Source organism: Maniola hyperantus, chromosome 20 (assembly GCF_902806685.2).
Source record: "Maniola hyperantus chromosome 20, iAphHyp1.2, whole genome shotgun sequence".
NCBI classification, from domain to species: Eukaryota; Metazoa; Arthropoda; class Insecta; order Lepidoptera; family Nymphalidae; genus Maniola; species Maniola hyperantus.
The window spans coordinates 6,590,752-6,617,543 of record NC_048555.1 but is presented as its reverse complement, the minus strand read 5'-3'; the positions used below and the strand labels follow the sequence as shown (position 1 = coordinate 6,617,543).

General features: G+C 38.9%; 1 protein-coding gene across 6 annotated transcripts in view; it reads right to left on the bottom strand.

Moving 5' to 3' along the window:
- Positions 1-853: 853 nt before the first annotated feature.
- Positions 854-26,792, bottom strand: part of Crtc (CREB-regulated transcription coactivator) — a 32,267-nt gene continuing 6,328 nt past the window's right edge. For 2 of the 6 annotated variants that reach the window (XM_069505303.1, XM_069505307.1), the window contains 11 exons: positions 21,723-21,880; positions 21,067-21,163; positions 20,151-20,331; positions 17,882-18,028; positions 15,973-16,020; positions 14,398-14,508; positions 13,107-13,202; positions 8,958-9,026; positions 6,847-6,942; positions 5,695-5,917; positions 854-5,339 (listed from right to left, as the gene is read on the bottom strand). In XM_069505303.1, the coding sequence (XP_069361404.1) occupies positions 5,176-5,339; positions 5,695-5,917; positions 6,847-6,942; positions 8,958-9,026; positions 13,107-13,202; positions 14,398-14,508; positions 15,973-16,020; positions 17,882-18,028; positions 20,151-20,331; positions 21,067-21,163; positions 21,723-21,880 (1,390 nt within the window). In that variant the 3' untranslated portion in view covers positions 854-5,175. The remainder of the gene's footprint in view (positions 5,340-5,694; positions 5,918-6,846; positions 6,943-8,957; positions 9,027-13,106; positions 13,203-14,397; positions 14,509-15,972; positions 16,021-17,881; positions 18,029-20,150; positions 20,332-21,066; positions 21,164-21,722; positions 21,881-26,792) is intronic. The other 4 variants (XM_069505304.1, XM_069505308.1, XM_069505305.1 and 1 more) reach the window with 3 other exon arrangements.

Genomic DNA, 26,792 nt, shown 5'->3' with positions numbered 1-26,792 from the left:
GAAGAAACTGTTTATAAACTTAAAAAAAATAAAGTACCTATAAAAAATTACTCCTCACGCGCCATTTTAACTCTACGGGAACTGTCATGTCAAAAGTGCGGTTCACCTTTCAAATAAGGACTAAAATCTTATTTTTGACATAAATTTTGACATTTAGTTAAAATGGCGCGTGGGGAGTTAAATTTTTACGCGTTATATTTAAGTTTTGATTAGTCATTCGCTTTTTAAACGCTTTTCAAACTTTCCTGAGTAGGCAATTTTGACCTGCTTGGTGGTAGTGGACCTTATGATGCTAATCCCGATCCTTAGAACATATATCTGTGTCCGGATCAAATACCGTAGTTTGACAGGTAGTCTCAAGATTGCAATCGCCTCTGATTGGCTAACATTCTTTTGTAGCAAGAATACCATAAATTCAGTCAATCAGAATAATTATTGAAATTGTAGCAAATAATCACGACTTTAGCAATCAACCTGCCTTAAGGGCATTTCTTTTCCGGAGGACAAATTAGTGTGAAAAAGATAGAATTCTTAGGGCGTTTGTGCACTTATCCGTAAAAATACGAATAGAATGACGTATTTGTATGACGCGACGGCCACTTCACGGATACGAACCGAATACGGGTGAGTGCACAAACGCCCTTATTCGATATGTCAATTTGGTGTAGAGATTTATATTCAACCGAATTGACAAATTCCGTTGTAAATCTTTTCAGATATTTTATTAATGTCTTTTGAATGGCATGAGCTTGTCCAGTAAAGAACTTAACATATACAAAAAAGAATGTAGAAGTTATATTGTTTAAAGAGATGGTATCTAAATTTTTATCATCAAACATATTTAAACACGAAATCAATTCGAACATAGTAAAATTTAATAATTAATTTAGGTATTTATACAGTTTTTTTAATGTTTAAAACAGGTACCATTAGCGGGTCGAAATGTCGCTTGGCTACTCCCTTTATAGTCCACGACAGGCCGAGATGGCAATCGGGGTATGAAGCGGGGTTACGCCCCGCCCACCCGCACGTCACCCGCGTTCGCCTTGCACCGGTAAGCGCGGGGGCTATGCGGGTGTGAAAGCGTTCTCTCCCCGATTGCCATTTCGACCTGTCGCGCTCGCGTGTAATACTTTTGCAACCAGACAATTCTCGGATATGATAATGTTAAGAAATAAAAACTTACATTTCATTAGGCTTCACTATGATTTATCTTGTGCTTATTTCCTTTATCACATAATATAGTACAATTATACATTCTAAATCTGTCATACAGTACACTCTAGAGGTGGAATATAAAATAATATTCAAAATATACCAACATTGTAGGCGATGTTGTAACGATGTACACTTAACAAGTAAAGCATGTCCAGAAAAATAAAATTTTGTCGTACATATAATGGAGTAAGAGTCGGCGCGTGCCAGACCTTCGTAATTTTATAAACGCTGAAAGTTTCTCTGCGTATTGTTCCTAACACTGGGAAGAATGTTTGTTTGTTTGGATAATTGTGGTTTTGGAAGATAACAGGTAATAAAAGTGTAAAAAATCTTACGTCAAATATAAAGTCTAATTTTATATATTTTCTAATATAATACTATTCCGAAGAAAATAAAAATTTAATTAGACTTTATACTTTGACGTAAGATTTTTTACACCTTTATTGAGGCTAATTCCTTTGTACACAACCTCTAAACTAAACTAAATTAACGGGTCTAAATATAGTGCTATCCTTACCGCAAGTAACATTATGAAAGGGATAGCAATAGATTTAGACGTGTCATTTTAGTTTCGTTTAGAGATTGTGTACAATGGAATTAACCACATTACCTGTTATCTCCCAAAGCCACCATGATCCAAAAAACAAACGTTCCTCCCAGTGGTAGGGGACAATACGCAGAGAAACTTTCTGCTTTTATAAAATAACGAAGGTCTGGCACGCGCTGGCCCTCTCTCTACAATATTTATCATGTTATTTCACCTGCTTGGTTGTTGCCGTGTGCGCAAAATAGCTATAGCGTTGCTGTTAACACAAAACGTTCATATCAAATAATATAATTTAAATATTTACAAATAATTATATATAGGCATGTCTAATTGTATAGCTAACCCTCTTATAATGCTCCCTGCAGAAAAAGATAGCCCTAGATTCAGAGAGATTGAGTACAACAGAATCAGTCCCTTCATACGAATTGCTAAAAATACCGTATTAAATACATAAAACATATAATAAATGACATAGAACGTTTTGCATTAAATGCGTCGGTACATCTCTCTTAGTTCATAAACATCTGTAATAATAATAATTGAACAAATTTTTCGATCGATAAAATATTTTACCACATTGATACTGATTCTAAAAGCAACTTAGACTATTCACATCTTTTTCTTACCAATGTAATAAGAAAAGGACAGACAAACTTAATTTAATTTAAAACTGTCAAACCTCGAGACTCTAAGGTTGAAATCTATAGAGCGCACTTTGACTTCGCTTATGACTTAAGTTTCAGTTAAAACGAGACAGGTTTATGTGAGAGATATAGCTCTCTCGTTTCAACTCTGTCTAAAATCTAAGCTAAGTCAGAGTGTGCTCTCACCCTTAAGTTTCAGTTAAAAAGAGACAGATTTATGCCAGCGGTACAACGCTGTCTCGTTTTAACAATGTCTTAAGTCTGAGCTAAGTCAAAGTGCGCTCTATACATCTCAGTCTAGGGGCCAGTCTTGAGTAGCACTAAAATTTAAGAGGCTTTGATTTTTTTTTTAGCAATATTAGAAAAGAAAAAGATGCAGATACTCTAAATTTAGTTTAGAGAAAACATCTGAATCGATGCCACTGTTGGCAATATAAGATGCGGCTGCATTTTTACTTAAAACTATTTTAGATTCATTTTCATTTAAAATATTGTTACAAAAAGAATGCTATTTTTTGGTGCAAGACGCTACAATATTACCAAATGAACTGCGTGCGACTTCGACCGTTCAATTTAAATTTTTACCCATCCCAAAATCGCCCAACACACCTAAAGAAGATGCTTCAAAAATAATTAAAGATATATGTTAGGTACTAGGTAATTTAAAATTTGTTAAATAAAAGTTTCCTGTGCAACTTGTTTACAAGGGAACGCTCAAAAAGCCTTTTTACATCACTCGCTCTAGAATGCCTTATTACAGACCTGATAGCTAAGGGAAAGTACGTCATAACATTCCTATAACTTAGCCGGATTGTAATGTTGTATTGAAATCCATACGCTTTAAGGGATGTAATGTTGTACTGAAATCCATTACGTTTGAAGCGATGTTATGTAATTTGAATTTAGAACATCCCGCACCCGAAGCAAATTCTGTTCCTTACAAGTAGTTTTTACTTCAAGCTACTACTGCTGTCTTACTTCGACGTAGGATGGCGTCCCTTTCACTTACCATGGCCTCATAGATTATTGAAAACTAGGGAGTTTTCAATAATCTATGATTCAATAGCTACATTACCCCCACGTTGAATAATATAACTATTAAATGAAATTGAATCTAAATATTAAAGCGTTAACAACCGCCTTACATTGACATAGTCCCGAGAGAAAAATAAAATCTGCATATAAATGTCAATTTAGGCGCAAAACAGGTTCTATTTCCTTTGAAACTCATATAACTTGATGACTAGACTCTTAAAACATAATAAAATGAGCATTAACAAAAGAAAAAAAAAACACGTTACTACTCGAACGTCAGAGTACTCGCAATATTTTATAGATAATAATTTGTACAAATGTTTAAAAAAGATGTCGTGCATAGACAAGATCCGATAACATTGCGAGCACAGTGAATACTTAAACTAAATATTTCGAAACTTATACACTATAAAAGTTTAACTTCCGATGTAGTCCTACTACTGTAAAAATGCAAATATTCGTCAACATCAATAGAGAATAAACAGAATTTGTCATATATATAACAAACGATTGACGAGTGTCACGTCGCCATGAATGTATAATATAGGTAGATCCTGCGATCCTAATATCTTGAAGCAAATACCTACGTATCGCTATCGCACTTCGACTAACAAATTAGAGCGAGAGGTCGGATCCCAGTGGTGTCCGATCTCTCAATTCCAACTAGGATAGTGATAAGTAGGTATTTGCTTCAAGTAGGTATTAGGAGTGCTCCAGAGGTAATCTATAGAGACACGCACGTTACCGAAAATATTGACCAATTGCATCTTCGCAACCACGCGAACGTACATACATAGATATGTTTTGCGACAAAAGCTTAGTAAATTTTTATTAACAACTTTTTATTTACAAGGATATTTAATTCGAATACATGTAAATCGGGAACACAGAGCATTCAAGATGCCAAGTAAGGTCTGTAAAAGCCTGTGCTGACTGCTTGAATTTTTATTATTAAAAAATTGTGGTAAATCGTGGAACTATTTAGGATAAGAATTATTCGGATAAAGTTTCAGTCAACGCTTGAGCAATCGCTGAGAGACGATAGTGAATATAAAAAAGTCGAGAGAGATATTAAAAATTTTAGAAAAATTGAATCGCGTCAACGATTGTTTAAACGACACGTTCGCTTTTTTAAACTAGCATGCAACGTTAGCGATTTAAATGCAACTTTATAAAGTGAACACTTCCGAGTTTTATTTACAAGATCGCCGACCACGGAGCGGTCGAACCACGAAACTCTGAATCGAATCCGAAATTAATTCACAGATGATATTCGAGTACATATTCACAAATACTTATTGAAAAAATAATCAATCTGTACACTTATCGTCGACGAGTCGCTCGATCACCATTTAGAAAATCTAATCTACGACGTACCGCTATCCCTCCGAATTGAAAACATGAGTAAAACATTTAAAACCACAATGAACACTTTCACTCAATAGTTACAGTTTGACTGTTCACATCGCGATCATACGGCGCGCACGCCGCGGGAATGTGTGACGACTCGTGTCGCCTCGCAGCTCTCCTGCTCGTCTCTCGGCAGACTACACGAGCTACACCGAGTCCCATATTCACTAACTCAGACTTGAGACGATACAAATTGTCATGAAGTATAGGGAGTCGTCGCGCTCACCTCTCTTCCCTACGTCAGGCTCGTCGGCTCGGCGATCTAGGGGTCCGGAGACCGATAGGATCGAGGGGGGTCGCGACGGAGGGCCGGGCGCAGTACTACAAGTGGTCGAGCCGATCGAGTCGGAACTCGTGCTCGACTGACGAGTCGGGCAGGAGCGCACTGGGCTCTTCCAGTAGCGTGAGGTCGTCGAGGTCTAGCCCCGCCCGGAGCTGCGCCTCCTCGCCGCCGAATATCCCGGGGTCCAGTTCACCCGAATAATCTGCAATGGAAAGTCATATTGTGATTACTATAGTGATTCGTCCCGGCTATATAGAATGTAGAAACTATTACGGAAGTTTACTAATTTGTTTTCTCACAATTTTGTGAGTTTACAATCTCATTTTTTAATATTAGTTTTTTACAACACCGTCTGAAAATAGATCCTTCTTCAATATCCTTGAACAGTACAAAAGTACGGTTCAAGGATGTTGGAAGGACGAGGCGAAGACGAATAATTAATAACGAATAATTATCTTCATTAATGAATTAATTCAACAAATTCTGAAGAATTTACAAGGCTGTGACAGATGGACAACAGAAAATTCACTTGCTTAGACTCGGAGAGCTTCAGTCACCTGTCAGTATGATGTCGGGTATGGAGGCGGGGGTGGCGGGCGTGGCGGGCTGCGAGGGCGAGGCGAGCGGCTGCAGCGCGGAGTAGGCGCCGCCGCCCGCCACGGGGTCGCGCGCGCGCCGCGGCTCGGGCGCCGGCTGGCCCTGCTGGTCCACGTGCCCCGTGTGCCCGTGCGCGCCGTACGCCATGTGCCCGTGCGAGCCATGCACGTTACTGTGATAAGCCTAAAAACAGAAGAACAATTTAAATACAGTTACACACGCCTGCATTGACATCAGTCTGACCACAGAGTGAACTTATTATGATATTACATACAGAGGTTCGACGGAGCGACCCGCGGGGTGGTTACGTAAAACGTTGCAGTAGCGACAGCAACGCGACAGTTCATTTGCTGTCTCTCTTCTTCTTATTTTGCTTTGTGGCTATTGCTGTCTCTCTAGCCGGACGTTTGACAGCAATGATCGCGAGATTTACGCCTGTCGCGAGATACGTAATCACTACGCCGAACCGGCTGACGAAGTTAGTGCACTATGCTGAAGCGTCGTCGTGGTCGTCATTTACCACGAGATCAAACGCGTCGGACTGTGTCACTCTTTTATGTCTGTCTAAGTATGATTTACGTAACGATCAGTCATTTTAAGTAGCCTTGTTGCTTTAGTTTTAAGTTTGCGTAATTAATTATAGCCATTACGTCAATCCATACTAATATTATAAATGCGAAAGTGTGTCTGTCTGTCTGTCTGCTAGGCTTTCACGGCCCATACGTTCAACCTATTTTGACGAAATTTGGTACAGCGATAGCTTGCATCCCGGGGAAGGACATAGGCTACTTTTTATCCCGAAAAATCAAAGAGGTCCCACGGGATTTTTAAAAACCTAAATCCACGCGAAGTCGCGGACATCACCTAGTTATCTGATAAATTCAACAACTGATAATCAAAAAGTGTATAATGAGATACTCAATTTGAATAAAAGCCTTTGACGTTTAATTTAAGTACGGTTTACAGTGACTTTACCCTACTGATTCGCTAACTCAGTGTCTAACAATGAATGATGGCCATTGGTAGAAACGTATTCACCGAGAAACATGAATCTACAGTTTTAGGCGAAACGGCAGAGTTCCTAAGCGCATACAAAATACAAATCAGCTTACCTGAGAGTATGTGTGCGTTGAATTGGTTGTCTGCTGCGAATGCGGCGAACTGTGGTTCATGTACGTCGTGTTGTAGTTCGACGTGGGGGGGTCCAGCTGGCAGAACGGAACACACGTTAAACGATACAGCTCTCACTCGACAGGGACGAGCAAAAATAAAGCTAAGAAAAGGATATAAAATAGGCGTAACCTTAAATCATCACGTGACGAAACATCAACTAAAATCGGAATTTAGAAATAATGTAAGCGACTTTCAATAAACGTATGTAAAACTAATTTAGTATACATATGAACCAAAATGTAAAGTTGCTTATTCGGTTCTACACTACTCTTTTAATTGATACTACAAAGTTGTAATATGGTTACCGCCGTACTCAGAATCGCTAATCGTTACTTAAGATTGAGTTAAAACGAGACAGATTTATGTGAGAGATATAGCTCTGTCTCGTTTTAACTAATCTTAAGTAACTATTAAGCGACTCTGGGTACAGCTGTAAGTCTCTGGGACCGTTTTGAAAATTATAGCAATTAATGTGCCTAGTTCCGTTGTACACAATCTCTAAACTAAACTAAAATGACACGTCTAAATCTATTGCTACCCCTTTCATAATGTTGCTTGCGGAAAATGATAGCACTCGATTAGACCTGTCAATTTAGTTTAGAGATTGGTGTACAAGAGAATCGGCCCTATTGACAATTCATTTAATTAAGTTTTAGTAATGTGTATAACCGAATAAATACCAATGTTCTATCTTTTGACCAAGAAAACAGAAAACTATACTCTAAATAACAAAACGTAGCATGCGCTTTGTAAAAGAACCTAAAATAGCCATGCTTGTGCCTTTCTTTAAATTCAAATTAAAACTATTGGTTTTTATGTAATCATAATTAAAGTAACCCTAACTAACCTAAAAGCAAGTAAATCGTGCCAAACATGCTGAAGAACATGACGCTCACAAAAAAATATTAAATACCTACTTATATTAGAAACATGTTTTGTAAAGCTGTAAATAGTACCATAGATAAAATAATTATTAGATTTTTTGGCAATAAAATACATATCTTAGGAACTATCCGTTTTTTCTCAAATGTTATAATTTTGGGTACCTACCCGAGTTAGGTGAGCACTAAGAAAGGCTTTTTGAGAGTTTGTGGAGTTCGAAAGTGCGTAAAAGATTCAATTTTGAAGTTAATGAATCAGTATCTAGGCATTTTTGGAAGTTCAGTCAAAAGAAACAGCCTACAAACCGGTTACAGTACGCGGCAGAAAATAATGTACATCGAGCTTTAGAATGAGATTTCGGCTTTGTAGAGTCGTTTGTAAGCATTTACAGATAGTAGAATATAAATGTCGAAACAATACTATAGTACTATTTAAGCAGCACGTAAAACGAAATGCTATTGATATACTTAAATTTGGAATAAAAGACTTCATTTCCTTTTACTTGCAAGTTGCAGCGCGGTAACTGTGCGCTTGTAAGAACTAATAAAAAAAATTGGTGCGACGGTCTATGTTTTGGGATAATCTGATTGCGAACGACAAAAGCATTTTTTTCTCTGTTTATTTACGAGTACTTCATGTTTTTTATTATGACGTTTCATTGCGTGTATCTGTTTAAGGCTTTAGTGAGGGTTGTCGCTCTCGATCAGTACCTTTAGTACGAGTTTGTACATTTCAACAACGATGATATATCAAGAGTATCGAAATAATAAACCAACAGAGTACAATGGGCGTCAAATATATTGATTTTAAGGTGTATATTTATTACTATTGATTTTTATCTCGTTTAGCTTTTGCTTGGGGCGTTTGCTAGATGTACATCCACATCATTACCTATATTACAACTTCAGCAATTCAAAATCAAAAAGTGTACAATGGAGCCATAGTTACCAATTTTGTATTTACGCTTTGAGTTTGAGTAATAAAATCAACTTCAAAAATAAAGCATAGTAACATATTCATTCTTTTCACTTTGTTGTTAGTGTTTCGATACTCGAAATCTGTCAACATTGTCGAGCTGTTCAAACTCGTACTAAGCCTACAGGTGTGCGTCTACCAAACTGTATATACACGTATATAGAAACAGTATGGTGTGTATGTGGTGCCGTACATTTTCCGCGACCTCAACGTGCGCGGTCCAGCCCGACTCCACGAGACTCTGCACCAGCTGCGCCCAATCCTTAGCCAACATCCACCAACGTTACATACATATACGTAGGCACACACAACCACGCGATCAGGTTACTATTTGTCAGTCACATTAGCGAGACCATTTCCTGATTTGTCAGTGCGGCTCACTAATAGCGGCTCGGTAATATGAAATATAATGCGTAAAAAATGACTTCTCACGCGCCATTTTAACTTTATGTGTCAAATTTCATATCAAAAGTACGATTTTAGTCCTTATTTTAAAGGTGAACCGTAGTTTTGACGTGACACTTGACCCATTGAGTTAAAATGGCGCGTGAGAAGCCATTTTGTACGAACTATACTGAAAAGTTATCAAGCAATCTTTCGATGACCGCCCTCTGATTGGCGCAGTAACGAAATCGCGCTGGCCGTCCTGCTCGCTCATATACTGCGCCAATCAAAAAAGATCTTAATATTGAATTACAGACATTAAGTAAGCTTTGAGTACCCCATAATCCAAGTATACTGACATCATGTGGTTGCCGCATGAACACATTAGGAAACGGCCTACCGTATATATAAATAAAGATACAAATTACCTGATTATTTATATTTGTTTATAATTCAATTTTATATGCAAGGTATAAGTTTTTTTTTAAATTATAGACTGTAAAGTGCAAACGTTTTAATAATTCCATCAGTCAGTTATGAATATTTTCAGGTGATATGAAATTATTTGAGCTTCATACCTTAATTATATATTAATTTGCCATCCAAATTCTTGAATTACCTTACTTAGTATAGAATTTATTTAGTACGAATGATAAGACCAACCCTGTTGTCATTAGTATTTTGGTTAGTAAAACATTTCTCGATTAGGTATTATTTGTATGTTATAATTTTTAAGACAAATAGTAACCTCAAATAGTGGTTGATAGCACAAATATAATATTATTAAATATTAATCAACTAGGTATATAAATCGGTTTATGTGTATTAATGAAAGAAAGAGACTCAGGGCACAACTTTTTATAGACAGTATTTAATGTGGACTATGGATTTATTTACCTAATTCTAAATGTGGTACGCATTTTAAAATACATGTATATCTCATTATATTCACTAAACAGTGCATTTACATATTTAATTATACATATTTAAGTGCTGAACTCTATTTCTCAAGTGATCGCTGTTATTAAACAGCGAGTGCCAAAATTCACTAGATTTTTGTATAGTACTCCTATATATTTTTTCTCGTATCCTTTACAATATATTTATTTAAACTAAACTAGTTCGGTTACCGAGGAAAAGCCACGTTTACTTCTTAAAGCTAAATTTACTCACAACTCCTTGCTAATCCATAGAAGCATTGAAATGGTAAGATTTATGTTTTCATGATAGACATAGTAAATACAAGTATCCAAGTATTTTGTACTTGTATTTTCAATAGTGAATAATAAAGTAAAACAAATGGATAATCGAATAAAAATAAGTAATATAAAATTAAAGTGGATTTGAGATTGGTATTCGACAGTTCCGATTTTTGATTTAATACTGAACAAAATTGTTATGTTGTAATATAAATATTGGCACCGATTCTAAGCACAACCTAATTTTAGAGTATTCGCACCCTCTTCTTACTATTGTAATATGAAAAGGACAGAAGCAGTTTGACATTTCTTAATTTAATTTTTAGATGGTAAAACCCGTGATTTTAGCACGCACTCGCGAACCTACTGTTTAAATTTGTATTGTGCACTAAAATTTAGAGTCTTTAAATGTGAAAGTCATGTTCCGTTCCTTTTTTAGCATTAGTTAAAAGAAAAGGATGCAGATACTCTAAATTTAGTTTAGAGAGAGACTAGAGAATCGGGGCCATTGTTAAATTAAAAATTCAATAGAATTTTCACAATTCGTTTATTAATTGCTATGATGCTGTATATTGCAAATTTGTTCGTTTTCAATACCAAACGCTATTTTTTTTAATTGTCTTTGGTTTCTCATATCGATGATAAACTTTGAAGACAAAACACAGAACTTATTTGTAGAATGTGTGCCTTAATATGCAAAAATTATCAAACTTCTTTTGTATAGGGCGCCTTCGAAGAACTCTTAACTTTTTATAAACGCAGAAAGTAAGGCAAGACCTTGATCACTTATCACCGTATTTTATTTACTCATTTGTCTTTATTTTAAACACTAAAAAAGAAAATGTAGCTTCTTTAAATTCGCGTAGTTTTTTTACAGACTATTATTATCGGACTAGTGCTGTAATATTTAAAAAGGCTATCAAACAGAGTAGTTGTTTGAGGTTGCTATCCTATATCGAGGTGTTTTAAAATACCAAGTAGTTGTAGTGCATACATTTTGAGATCTCACTCGCCATTTTAGCTCTGTGTGTCATTTGCCATGTCAAAAGTACGGTTCACTTTTAAATTAAGGACTAAAATCGTACTTTTGAAACGATAGTTGACTAAATGGACTAAAATGGCGAGTGAGATCTCAAAATGTATGCATTATAGTAGCATAAATTTACGTGCTAAAATTAGATTGTAAAAACCTTTTATTGACTTATTTTCAAAAATGCATATTTTCATTAAATGCTCTTTAATGATGCAAAATAGAGTTATATTAGTTATTTTAAATTGAAATTGTGGCTAATTCCGTTGTACACAATCTCTAAACTAAACTAAAATGGACGTCTAAATCTATTGCTATCCCTTTCATAATGTTCCTTGCGGAAAAGGATAGCACTAGATTTAGACCTGTTAATTTAGTTTAGTTTAGAGATTGTGTACCAGAGAATCGCCCCCAATATCTACGTGATATGATGATGCATTATTAACAATTAATCATTATGGCCCTGATGTATTAAAGTTACCAGAAAATGCAATGAAAACTTTTACCTACAAAATTGAGAGAAAGTAATATGCAACTTACGAACTGGAAAAAATAAAATTGCAGCATCTTTCTCTGAGAAATATCTTATTTTAGCATAAATTTCAAACTAACTTCATAACTTCATTTTTTATAGTTTTTACTCAAAAATGTATTGAAAACATTTGGACGCAAGCGCACTGAATATTGAAGTGAACGCTACATTTTAAAACCCTCGCCTGTGACTCAGGTTCGCGCCTCGACTGTAAGTTTCATCATACCTACGACACAGTAAAACTTCAGCATTCCTGTAGAATTAGATTGTTTTCGTTTAGAAAAACCGGCCAAGTGCGAGTCAGGCTCGCGCATCGAGGGTTCCGTACTATAGTCGTATTTTTTCGACATTTTGCACGATAATTCAAAAACTATGATGCATAAAAATAAATAAAAATCTGTTTTAGAATGCACAGGTGAAGACCTTTCATATGAAATTTATAATTTTAACAATTTTTGTAAGTATGTTTATGTTAGTTTGTACTCGTAGTTTAATTAGTGTAATTGGCTTTATGGCCGTTCTAATTAAATAATAAATAAATAAATAAATAAAAAAATAATAATGATACCCCACTTGATATAGTATCTTACTTCGAAAATTGGAAATCCTAATTTTTAGTTTATGACCACAATTTTTTTTTGTGTGAGATAACCACAAATTCACAGTTTTCAGATTTTTCCCCTAATGTCAGCTATAAGACCTACCTAACTGCCAAATTTCGTGATTCTAGGTCAACGGGAAGTACCCTGTAGGTTTCTTGACAGACAGACAGACAGACAGACAGACAGACAGACAGACAGACAGACAGACAGACAGACAGACAGACAGACAGACAGACAGACAGACAGACAGACAGACAGACAGACAGACAGACAGACACAGACAGACAGACAGACAAAGTCAAAGTCAAATGATTTATTCAAAATATGTAGTAAATTACTCTTATTGATGGTCTGGTATGGTGTTAGATTTGTAAGATATAGTGGTGATAATTATTACGCAAACTCAAATCTAAAGCTACGAGGGTTCCAACAGACAGACAACAAAGTGATCCTATAAGGGTTCCGTTTTGCCTTTTGAGGTACGGAACCCTAAAAAAGCAAAAGATTCTCTAGACATGTTTAATTTTCTGACAGTCCGTTACACGTTTCTCTTTTTCTAAAGTCTGTGTTCTACTAGTGTAAAAGATTAGCTTACCATTGTGATTTGCTCGAACGGTTGTAAGAGGGCTTGGTGAAGGTTGTTGTAGTCATTTTGCGGCGACTCCACAGGACTGCCTGGACTATGCACCATCTGAAAATTGTTCTTCGTAAGTTTATATTTCCTGCAGGGAAAGCTAGCTATATATATTTAGGTTTATCCGCATAAGGCTTCAGCCAAACGAGCGTAATTTTTGAGTTGTGAGTTGCGTAAAATGAGTCGCGTAATCTACAACACACTGCGTCGTCGTGTGGCACAAACAGAACTTTTGTATGAAACCGAATGCTGTAGCGTAAATACGGTATTTGACAACTAGTCAAATCAGTAACTTTTTATCAAACGTCAAAACGCGCGCTTAGTATGCGAGATTCTATGAAATACCGGTGTGTGACGTCACAATCATTAAACGTGCTTTTTTTTAGTATAATCGATAACTTAAAATGGTTATTACTTAAAACCAACAAAGGACGTGGATTTTACGTATTTTGGAAGAGCCTTAATAATCACTGAGAAATAATTTATTTTTGATGTAGTCAAATATCCAATTACGCGACTCATTTTACGCAATTTGCGGATGCGGATTATTAGAAGTTCACATCCACGGATGCGGATGTCTGAATTGATGCGAATATCCGTAACACCCCTGTTGGGTACGTACCATTGTACGCTTTTTGATTGGTCATTGAGCGAACAAAGATACCGCACGCGCCACTCTGACCACGCCCACTTTCTTTGAAGGTCGTTACTTGTTGCAAATATGAATCCGCGTCCGTTAAAGCTCCGCATTAATTGATGCGGATGCGGATGTCTGAATTAATGCGAATGTTCCGCATATGCGGATGCGAATATCCGTAGCACCCCTACTCCCAACCCACCAAAAGCAATTGACAATGATTGTAAAATTAAAATTTAGGCAGTAATAATAAAAAAATATGATAGTTAATATTAAAAACCGGTCAAGTGCGAGTCAGGCTCGCGCAACGAGGGTTCCGTAATTCAGTCGTATTTTTTCGACATTTTGCCTGATAACTCAAAAACTATGATGCATAAAAATTAATAAAAATCAGTTTTAGAATGCACAGGTGAAGACTTTTCATATGATACCCCACTTGATATAGTTATCTTACTTCGAAAATTTAAAATACTAATTATTAGTTTATGGCCACAAATTAATTTCCTATAAGGGTTCCGTTTTTCTTTTTGAGGTACGGAACCCTAAAAATGTTTAGTTAATCCTAAAGAATGTTTGAAACCTACGCAGTGTGAGTCTGTGTGGAGTGTGTCTTACCGTTGGCGAAGGAACGTTGATATTCGACGTGGATGAATATTGCGAGGGCGGACTACACTGTGACTGGTACTGACTCGACGTGATCCAGCCGTGGTCTAATGAGGACATATTCTGCAACCAGACAAAATGGCTGCGTTTACCATACCGTATCATACGATAATTACCTGAAAAAGGCAATATAATAGAGTTCCTTTAGTATTACTAAGTAGCCGACAGGCAATATTGTACATCGACCTTTAGAAAGATGTTTCGGCTTCGTAGAGCGTTGTCACATTTGTTTATGCCTATTGTTTGCAAGACTCATATGTGAGTGAAGAGGCAGATTTTAACAATTTCAGTTAGTAGGTACAGTAGAAAGAGATAGCGGTTTCGTAGAACGTTGTCTCTGTTGTTGAGACCGACAAAACGACACAGGTATGAGTGACAGAGACAACGATGGTTATCAGTAGGCTGATTCAAAAATTTTCAATTCACGTTATTACAGAAAGCGGCAGATAATAATGTACATCGACCTCTAGGAATAGAGAGAGAGCCGTTTTTAGAGCATTGTCGCTGTCGTTGAGACCGACAAAACGTCACATAGGTATGAGTGACAGAAACAACGCTCTACAAAGCCGAAATGTCATTCTAAAGGCTGATGTACATAACTTTCTGCCGCGTACTGTAAAAAGATTGATTCCCTAACCAGTTGACCTACGAATTCATACATGACTTAAAATAAAATGTTCCAAATGCAATTTTTATACAAGGATTTTTGTGCAAGATAAAAGTAGTCACTCTTTTTTTTAATTATCAAAATAGGGAACGTTTTACAAGTCTGCTTTTGACACGGCGAAAAATCATGAATGTTTACATGATGTGTGTTATTCCGTCTACTTTAAGGTATTAATTCAAAAACGGGGATCGTTACAATTTGTTAATCAAATAGGATTTTCATCATGATCATCATGATCAGCCCATCGCCGGCTCACTACAGAGTACGGGTCTCCTCTCAGAGTGAGAAGGGTTTGGCCACAGTCTACACACGCTGGCCATGTGCGGATTGGTAGACAAATAGGATTTTAACTTATAATTAATGTTATGAATAGTATTTTAATAACAGAAACATGCAAAAAAGCTGTTTAAGGTTTTGGTAAAAAAAACAAGGTAGGGATTTAAAAAAATATTATAGCTAAGCGAAAATGGTTAGCGAAAGAATGGTACCGGTTAAACATTGTGATAATTTGTGATGCAAATGGGTATTTGACTACATCAAAAATAAATATTTCTCAGTGATTATTAAATAGAGCTCCATGAAAATCCATGTCCTTTGTTGGTTTTTAGTGTAATAACGATTTTAAATTATCGATTAAACTAAAAAAAGTACCTACGTCAAATGACTGTGACGTCACACACCGGTATTTCATAGAATCTCGCATAATAAGCGCGCGTTTTGACGTTTGATAAAAAGTTACTGATTTGACTAGTTGTCAAATACCGTAATGTTGCATCGTAAGCACAGAAGCGTAAGTTTACAGTTCGATGGAAAAGTTATCGAAGAAAAGTATTAAAAGGAGGTTATAAAAGAAAACGAACCTTATTATGATGAAGATAATTATTTGTATTTGGTACAGATAAGTGATTCTGAAATAAACAAAAAACAAATGACTGGTGTTGGAAGCAAATAAACACAACAAAAATATAACAACGGAAATGTTAAAACATCTAAAAAGGACACAGGGATGCTACATAAGAACAAATATTATATTGTTTTTTGGATCTATCAATGAAAGCATCTAGTCAAAACACATGGATGTCAAACTACACAGTTTTGTTACAGTTATAGATAAATTCTATTGAAGAATCATAAAATGCATGGTTTCGTCACTTTGTTCTATTGTTAAGTGTAAGTATTTTTACTATAATCTATCCACAGAAAGAAGGTAGTATAGTGCTGTCTCTGTTACGCAATCCCTTGCAAATGATAGAGACAAAAATCTCAGTGGGCGTTAACCATTTTGAGACACCAACCAATCACAAACGAAACAAGTTTTTGGAATTAAGCTTCGAATGTTTTTTGAAAACATTTTCGAATTGAATTACGAATATTTTTTGAAAACATGTTTTTTTTTTTCATTTATTTGGATCACTAACAGCTAATCATATACATCAAATACAAATTTAACAATACAAAAGTTTTAAGATAATATGACGAGCTAATTAAAAGTAATCACCGCATGCGAATGTGTCAGGTAATTTTACTACTAAAAAAAAGTTACTTAATTAAAAAATAATAATAATATAAATAAATAAACTCTAAACTAATAAACAAATGTAGGTAAGCAGTTCACATGGCATCAAGTAAATTACTATGGCAATTCACTTAATGCCATATGAACTGAATTCCGGAATTTAACCAGTGAGTCCGCGTGTATGTCTAGCACATTGAGCTTATTATAAAGTTGACTTATTCTAGGGATTGGCGAGTTAGCACCCATAACTGTTGAGCGTCGAGGAAAAGATAAAGAAGAATTTAAAGGTTTTCTAGGATATTTTGAAGGAACCCTTAATTTAAAGCTATTTGAAAGAGAAGAACAATCTATTTTGTTATTGAAAATCTTAAATAAAAATATGAGATCGAGTTTTGTTCTACGAGTTTCTAAGGATTCCATATTAAAGAAATTTAGTCTGCTATTATAACTTCTTAGGTTTTTTACTTTTCCAGCCGCAAACGTGTTTGCGATCAAAAATTTTGCACACTGCACTGCGATTTTTGTCTCTGTCATTTGTATAGGATTACGTAACAGAGAGAGCGCTATACTAACTTCTTTTGCGTGGATAGCATAATACATGGCAATAGAACTTTAAATTTATCAGTGTAATAATGTTAAACCAGCCGGCCTCGCAATCCCACTGTTCTGAGACAGAGGAGCGTGATGGCTTCACTTTAGTTACATTTTAATTTTCAATATTCCTATTCCCTTCACACTCTCCTACAAGAAGTTTCATTTCGAATACTAATAACTAGGCAAATTTTTATTCCAAGTCAATGCTTTCAAACGCCTAGTAACAAAGCAAAAAAATCTAGAATATTGGCTTTGGTAGGTAACTTTTGAATGTTCTTAAATCCGTTCTACCTTTTTTATTACTTTTCTTGTTAATCTGTGTCATATAGCCATATTATAGATGCCGTATCAAACTCACCCATAACATTGTGACGCTAATATGCCAAATGAATTTCATAAAACATTATTAATTTTCGATGTACCCTACTTTTGATATAGCTTCTTTTCCTTTGCTTTTCAAACCAACGCGTGGTTTACGGGGATACCATGCCCAGTGATATGGGATTCTATCTATAAAATCTATGTCTATCTCTATGATTTGTTCTCATCGCCTCTAACGGCTTTCGCACCGCCTGCGGGCCGTCTCTACGATACGCGAACACCTCAAAGCGCATCTACTTGTCAACGACTACTACTACTAGTACAGTATCTAAGCGTACTTGTGTGTCGTAGAGAGTGTGGTCGTGGTGTATCGTAGAAAGCGGCACCGTGGCGCCCACCGGGGAACCTGACGCGGGGGACAGGCCCCCCGTCGCGGGGGACACGCTGCCGCCCCCAGGGGACACCGCACCCGGTGACGTGGGACTCTGAGGACAAGGGTTAATAGTATAGTAAATTTTACCTTAATGATTGATACCTATATCAAGAGAAGGAAAACACTAATCGGTCATCTTGGAGATTTTGCTGTTCGCGTCACATGGGCCCAATCTTTGCCGCAGGTAGTGGGGCGGGGGGAATTGCACGAAGGTGAGGTCGGTACTGCAGCTCATACCCGCTGCGACTCTACAACACGGAGGCACGTACGTATCTGGGCTGGTGGTAGTCGGGCGAGGTCCGGTGCGGCAGGTAGTGGGGCGGGGGGAAGTGCACGGAGGTGAGGTCGGTACTGCAGCTCATACCCGCTGCGACTCTACAACACGGAGGCACGTACGTATCTGGGCTGGTGGTAGTCGGGCGAGGTCCGGTGCGGCAGGTAGTGGGGCGGGGGGAAGTGCACGGAGGTGAGGTCGGTACTGCAGCTCATACCCGCTGCGACTCTACAACACGGAGGCACGTACGTATCTGGGCTGGTGGTAGTCGGGCGAGGTCCGGTGCGGCAGGTAGTGGGGCGGGGGGAAGTGCACGGAGGTGAGGTCGGTACTGCAGCTCATACCCGCTGCGACTCTACAACACGGAGACACGTACGTATCTGGGCTGGTGGTAGTCGGGCGAGGTCCGGTGCGGCAGGTAGTGGGGCGGGGGGAAGTGCACGGAGGTGAGGTCGGTACTGCAGCTCATACCCGCTGCGACTCTACAACACGGAGGCACGTACGTATCTGGGCTGGTGGTAGTCGGGCGAGGTCCGGTGCGGCAGGTAGTGGGGCGGGGGGAAGTGCACGGAGGTGAGGTCGGTACTGCAGCTCATACCCGCTGCGACTCTACAACACGGAGGCACGTACGTATCTGGGCTGGTGGTAGTCGGGCGAGGTCCGGTGCGGCAGGTAGTGGGGCGGGGGGAAGTGCACGGAGGTGAGGTCGGTACTGCAGCTCATACCCGCTGCGACTCTACAACACGGAGACACGTACGTATCTGGGCTGGTGGTAGTCGGGCGAGGTCCGGTGCGGCAGGTAGTGGGGCGGGGGGAAGTGCACGGAGGTGAGGTCGGTACTGCAGCTCATACCCGCTGCGACTCTACAACACGGAGGCACGTACGTATCTGGGCTGGTGGTAGTCGGGCGAGGTCCGGTGCGGCAGGTAGTGGGGCGGGGGGAAGTGCACGGAGTTGAGGTCGGTACTGCAGCTCATACCCGCTGCGACTCTACAACACGGAGACACGTACGTATCTGGGCTGGTGGTAGTCGGGCGAGGTCCGGTGCGGCAGGTAGTGGGGCGGGGGGAAGTGCACGGAGTTGAGGTCGGTACTGCAGCTCATACCCGCTGCGACTCTACAACACGGAGACACGTACGTATCTGGGCTGGTGGTAGTCGGGCGAGGTCCGGTGCGGCAGGTAGTGGGGCGGGGGGAAGTGCACGGAGGTGAGGTCGGTACTGCAGCTCATACCCGCTGCGACTCTACAACACGGAGACACGTACGTATCTGGGCTGGTGGTAGTCGGGCGAGGTCCGGTGCGGCAGGTAGTGGGGCGGGGGGAAGTGCACGGAGGTGAGGTCGGTACTGCAGCTCATACCCGCTGCGACTCTACAACACGGAGACACGTACGTATCTGGGCTGGTGGTAGTCGGGCGAGGTCCGGTGCGGCAGGTAGTGGGGCGGGGGGAAGTGCACGGAGGTGAGGTCGGTACTGCAGCTCATACCCGCTGCGACTCTACAACACGGAGACACGTACGTATCTGGGCTGGTGGTAGTCGGGCGAGGTCCGGTGCGGCAGGTAGTGGGGCGGGGGGAAGTGCACGGAGGTGAGGTCGGTACTGCAGCTCATACCCGCTGCGACTCTACAACACGGAGGCACGTACGTATCTGGGCTGGTGGTAGTCGGGCGAGGTCCGGTGCGGCAGGTAGTGGGGCGGGGGGAAGTGCACGGAGGTGAGGTCGGTACTGCAGCTCATACCCGCTGCGACTCTACAACACGGAGGCACGTACGTATCTGGGCTGGTGGTAGTCGGGCGAGGTCCGGTGCGGCAGGTAGTGGGGCGGGGGGAAGTGCACGGAGGTGAGGTCGGTACTGCAGCTCATACCCGCTGCGACTCTACAACACGGAGACACGTACGTATCTGGGCTGGTGGTAGTCGGGCGAGGTCCGGTGCGGCAGGTAGTGGGGCGGGGGGAAGTGCACGGAGGTGAGGTCGGGCAGCGAGCCTCCCGGCACCTGCAGCTCGCCGCTCATCAGCCCGCCGCCGCCACCGCCCCCGCCATCCCCTCCACTCTCGTATACGCTGCGAAATTGAAAACTATCCAAATTAAACATGGATATCGATGAAGACGGTCTTCACAGATGGCATGAGGCCACTAGTAACAAGTAAATAGCAAAGTCTAAAAACGTTATTTTTTCGTACAAAATGGCATCGTCTTCTTACATACAAAGTTTATTAGAACCATAATTCTGTTTATTCTTTATTCTTTTTAGGGTTCCGTGCACTTTGTTGTCTGCATGTCTGTCGTGTCTGTTAAATAAAAACCTACAGGATACTTCCCGTGGACCTAGAATTATGAAATGTGGCAGGCAGTAATGTCATATAGAGAGTAAAGAAAAAATCCGAAAATCGTGAATTTATGGTTAAAACACAAAAAAATTAAGTGTTTACGACCAAATAGTTAGTTTACTAAAGCGATTTTTTATCATACTGGTTTGAGATTCCTTGTACGATGGTACGGAATTCTTCGTGTGCAAGTGCACTTGGTACAAATTTTTGGTAAAAATAAAAAAAACTGTCGTTATATGTCGTATGTTTATATTATTATGTTTACTTAATTTCAGAAAAAAATATAATATTGTGATGCAAGTTTTGAGCCTATTATAAGCCCAAGTCTATATTTATTTCATGTTGTGTGTACCCAGTCCAACACGACTGTAACATGTGTCTCAAAGACTTGGCGTATAACCTCAATTGATAGTCATACAGTGTTTGGTAGAATTTAATTCATTATTGTATTACGTGTTGCACTAAAGTCTATGAATCACTTACTTGTTATTGTTAGGTATTCTTGGTATTTCACACGATGATCGCGGACGGTTCGTTGGGTTCATTCCCATGTTTAGGACGTCGAGATTGATGTTTGCACCTGAAAGTAACAAAATAATAACTGCAGTAACCGACCGTTCTCTATTTATTACTCTTTGATCGGGATCTAGCATCGGCTACTAATCTGTATATGTATATAAAATTCAAAGTCCTGACTGACTGACTTATATATCAACGCACAGCCTAAACCGCTGGTTCTAGAAACATGAAATTTGGAGGAGGTGTTCTTTATAAAGAGTAGGTATCCACTAAGAAAGGATTTTTCAAAATTCCACCCCTTAGTGGATTAAATGGGGGGTTTGAAATTTACGTTTATCAACCGTCGCGTCGTCTGGGTCCAGTATTATAGCATTAATTACACTTCTGTTCATGTGATTCTCGGGTCGTCTCACAGCACAACCAATAAATACCACCGCAGCCGTCTCTTTAACAGTATCTTCGATTGGCGCTACTTTAAAAGTGCGCAGAATATGCCTATTTTATATCTTACCCACGAAGTAAAATTACTATATTTCTATTAGCAACTCGTCAACTGTTGCCAGTGTGGTGTGGCTTGCAGAAAAATAAATAACCTACTACTAAAATACCCTATTCCTCACCTCGACGATGATTCTGATGAGGATGCAGGTGTGGGTGGGCGTGGGAATGCAAGGGGTGGTGCGGCGACAGGGGCTGCGCGACCACCTGCTGCTCGCCGCACGATTGGTGTAGCGCTGAATCCGAGTTCGTCCGCCTCCAACTGCTGTCCGGTGGGGGGCTACAAACAAATAAAAACCATTGAATACAGGGTCGGCACTAACCGATGTAGCACCCGGGTGCAATCAATGGCCGTCTATGCCCTAATGGCGTCCTCCAGCAGGCGCGCGAATAAAATGCAATCACTATTCACTAGCCATACCTGTAGGTTTTATTGCAAAGGCAAAAGTTTTCGTGTGCTTGTTTGGCCTTCAATCACGCCGTAACAGAGGATCGGATCGACGTGATTTTTTGCATGGATTAAGTTAAAGACCTGGAGAGTGACTTTTTATCCCGGAAAATTAAAGAGTTCCTACAGGATTTTAAACAACTAAATCCACGCGGAGAAGTCGCAAACATCAGCTAGTACAGTTACATTTTCACTAGGGGTCGGAAAATCTGGTGTAGGTAAATGGTGTTTTTATAAACGATGTTGGTAAGCAATAGCCCGTTTACTTGGCTTGCGATACGCCTCCCTTAGACCCGAGGGGTAGACGACTAAAAGTATTTTTTTTAGGAAGGAAGGAAGGCTTACTTAGGTTAATTCAAAAATATTTAATTTAAAGAGAACGCTGTGAGCGAGGTACGCTCTGTGGAGGCATAGAGTGCGCGTGCGCTGTACACCCTGCACCATAGTTAAAACTGGCACCGACTAAATAGACAGTATAGACTTTGATCTTTGCCTATCTCAAAAAAAATAGGCAGAGTTTAAAGTGCCGTAATGGGTAGGTACTCAAAATTATGAATATTGCAATAGAAATAGATATTTTATTGAAATAAATTATTACAAAGTGCTTTTGAATGGTCAAGTGAAGCAAGCATTAGTTCTTAGTGAGTAATCGTCATACTATTAAAGTAACTACACCAGTAAAAAATTCGACTGATGTTTTTCAAAAATTCAAATTATATACAAGCAGCTTAACTAGTTTGGTCGACCATAATGGTCGACAAAAGTCGATGGTAGAGATGTAATGTAGGTTCGATTCCGATTCCGAAAGTTCGGAACTTCCGATTGATTTTGCACAATCGATTCCGATTTCGGTTCCGATAAATATTAATCGGAAGTTATATCGGAGGTCGAATATGCGGATGCTTCTTAACGTTACTACTAGTACCTACTGTTTAAGATTTTAAACTCGATAATTTTTATTTTCTACTCCCAGGTAGGTATACCACCTAGGTACTGTATAATTTTTTGAACTGATAAAAAGAATACAACTGATGAATATTGTGTGTGATTTTATTTTCTTAGACCTGCCTTTACCTAACAGATCTCTCTTGTGCCTCCGCCTCCGATTCCGGTTCCGGTTCTGGTTCCGACAAACCAAAATAATGTGTGTGATTTTATTTTCTTAGACCTGCCTTTACCTAATAGATCTCTCTTGTGCCTCCGCCTTCGATTCCGGTTCCGGTTCTGGTTCCGACAAACCAAAATAAAAAATCCGATGCCGAATTCGGTTCCGATTTATCCACTTCCGTAACATCCCTAGTCAATGGTGAAACCGACTGTCCGTCTCTCCAAAACTTCACGCAAGTTTAGCCGGTTCCTTATTCATAAATAGCATATTTTTACCAAAACAATAACCAGTTTTTGATAAAAATAACTCAGTAATTATGGTCTAACATAGACGATTGTTTGAGAGTAATAGAGGATACAAAACAGCTAATTTATAGTACGAATGATATTAAAGTTGCACTACTTTTACTACACTTGACCTATGGATAGTTGACCTGACTATATGGTGACAAGTAGGTACCTATTAGTAGGCACTGTAATTAGATAACAACTTTCCTTTCGGGCCTCGGAGGACAAGTCCAGTTAAATATCTTTGATTTATTTTTATATATTACGATTATATAGTAGCCCTTTCCATTGCCGGGTCTCCTTTCTTGAAACTTATTTCACACTACGGGATATAAAACGAAAAGCTGAGTGACTGATCTATCAATATAGAGTTCAAACTACAGGACGGATCGGGCTGAAACTTAGCATGCAGATAATTCACCCCCAAGGAGGCAAAATAGGGGTTTGAAATTTGTGTAGACTAGGCGGACGAAGTTGCTGGCATAAGCTAGTTATATTATAGTTCGGTCAAAATAGACATTCAAGGTTACAATAATTCGCAAAGGGCTAAAAATTGGTACGAATGTCGGGAACACCAATATATAAATGAATTGTGAACAGTCCCCATGGATTTATATTGATGTTCCCAACATTCGTAACCATTTTTACCCCATTGCGAATTATTGTATGTTTATTTTGACCAGACTATAATATAATTTATACCTATCCTGTAGCATGAAATAAGCTTGAAGGCCTGATCTGAAAATCAGTGCGGTGCGGATTGACTGACTATATAGCGATAGTCCTATCGTACCTTTTTAAATCGATTAACCTAAAGTAGTTTGTTATGACTTTGATACAAATCATAGTAGTTGAAAAACTAGTTCATCTTTAATCATTTGCGAAGGTTAACTAGGTACTTTAAAAAAAACTAGTCAACAGTTTATTAACCCGGTAATAATTATGATCAAATTGAATGTTTCACGCAACTCAACAGATTTATTTAAGCCCATTAAAGAACCGTCACCTCAAGCCAACTTTCAAAACAGCCTACCCAATGTCAATGCAAATTAGCACTTTGTATGTGGTTTTCGTATCGAACAATATATTTATTAATTATTTATGAATGAGATTTCCCAGAACGGATCATAATAAGAACTGCATTAATTTGTTGCCGATGACACACACACATCGCATTTAAACAAGCTTACATACACAAATTATATTATTGTATATTTATTGATATATCTATCAAACTATAAGCGACGTAACCTATTCAAGACTAATTTCCATAAAACTCAGGAAATTTCCTAATTCATATAAAAATATATATTGCGAAAATGCAATATATTATTATCAAGAAAATGTCTTTCGTTCTTGGTCAATATAAAAACCGGTCAAGTGCGAGTCGGACTCGCACATGAACGGTTCCGTGCCATTGTACAAGAAATAAAACTTTTTATTTTTCAATCACTTTACGGTATTCGAATTCTTTCCTTTCCTTGTGCTATAAGACATCTACCCGACTTTCATGATTCTAGGTCAACGGGAAGTTCCCTATAGGTTTTGATTGCCTTGGGGGTCTTGATAGACACAACAGACAGACAACGAAGTGATCCTATAAAGGTATACCTTATTTCTCAGGAGATACGGAACCCAAAAAATGGCCGATTTATTTGACTATACTCGGTTTGTTAGTCGGCAGATGATAGATCACTAACCTTCAGCAATTCGTTACTCTTTATTCCGGTTTTGTTTTGAGACACTTTGGCCTTAGCAATATGTCACAAACCATGCCTCTTATAATGCGTCAAAGAACCGGTCAAGTGCGAGTCAGATTCGCGCAACGAGGGTTCCGTACTCGGGTATTTTTTCGACATTATGCACGATAAATCAAAAACTATTATGCATAAAAATAAATAAAAATCTGTTTGAGAATATATACATAGGTACAACCCTTTTATATGGTACCCCACATGGTTTAGTTATCTTACTTTAAAAATTGAAAATATTAATTATTTGTTCATTAATACATTACATTTTTGCTTTGTGTATTGTAACCACAAATACACGGTTTTCGGATTTATTCCTTTGTGTTATAAGACCTACCTCATGATTCTAGGTCAACGAGAAGTACCCTATAGGTTTTCTTGACAGACAGACAAACAGACAACGAAGTGATCCTATCGCGTACCATAGTAAGTTAAGTATTTATTTAGTTTAACAAATGCTACCACAATTTTAATTATATAAAGCAATGGATTTATCAGTAACGCGGTCCCTTTACTCACGGCACGCGATAAGCGAAAAATAATTTTATTGATCTAACTTCCGAGTTTAAAAAATTATATGTGGGGGAAATAATGTATGTATTGAGTGAAACGATTGTTTGAATTAGATAAGGTGTTTTGATATTTATGCAGGTTTTCTTATCGTCGGCGCTAACAGGTCAATCATCATCATCACCAACTCATCGCCGTCTCACTCCTGCGCCCGGGTCACTCCTCAGATTGGGAAAGGTTTTTTTGAGGGTTCCGTATCTCAAAAGGAAAAACGGAACCCTTATAGGATCACTTTGTTGTCTGTCTGTCTGTCTGTCAAGAAACCTACAGGGTACTACCCGTTGACCTAGAATCATGAAATTTGGCAGGTAGGTAGATCTTATAGCTGGCTTTAGGGGAAAAATCTGAAAACTGTGAATTTGTGGTTACATCACACAAAAAAATTTAATTGTGGTCATAAACTAATGATTAGTATATTCAATTTTCGAACTAAGATAACTATATCAAGTGGGGTATCATGTGAAAGGGCTTTACCTGTGCATTCTAAAACAGATTTTTATTTATTTTTATGCATCATGGTTTTTGAATATCGTGCAAAATGTCGAAAAAATACCACTGTAATACGGAACCCTCGATAGCGAGCAAACGAGCAGGCGGATCACCTGATGTTAAGTGATTACCGCCGCCCATGAACATTTGCAGCACCATAGGAACTGCCGATGCGTTGCCGGCTTTTTAAGAATTTGTTGGTCCGCCCCTTGAATAACCCCCATGTTGTAATCAAGTGGAACACCGCCGATGGGAGTTGGTTCCACAGTTTCCATGTGCGTGGAAAGAAAGATCTGGCATAACGGACGGTCAAAGTGCACCAGACACCTAGGTGGTTTGACCATAGTACACGCCTGGCCAAGTGCGGATTGGCAGACTTTATACACCTTTGAGAAAATTATGGAGAACTCTCAGGCATGCAAGTATCCTCACGAATCACGATGTATTTCTTCACCGATAAAGCAAGGTGATATTTAATTGCTTAAAATGAACAATAAATCCGAAAAATTAGAGCTGCGTGCCCAGAATCGAACCCCGGC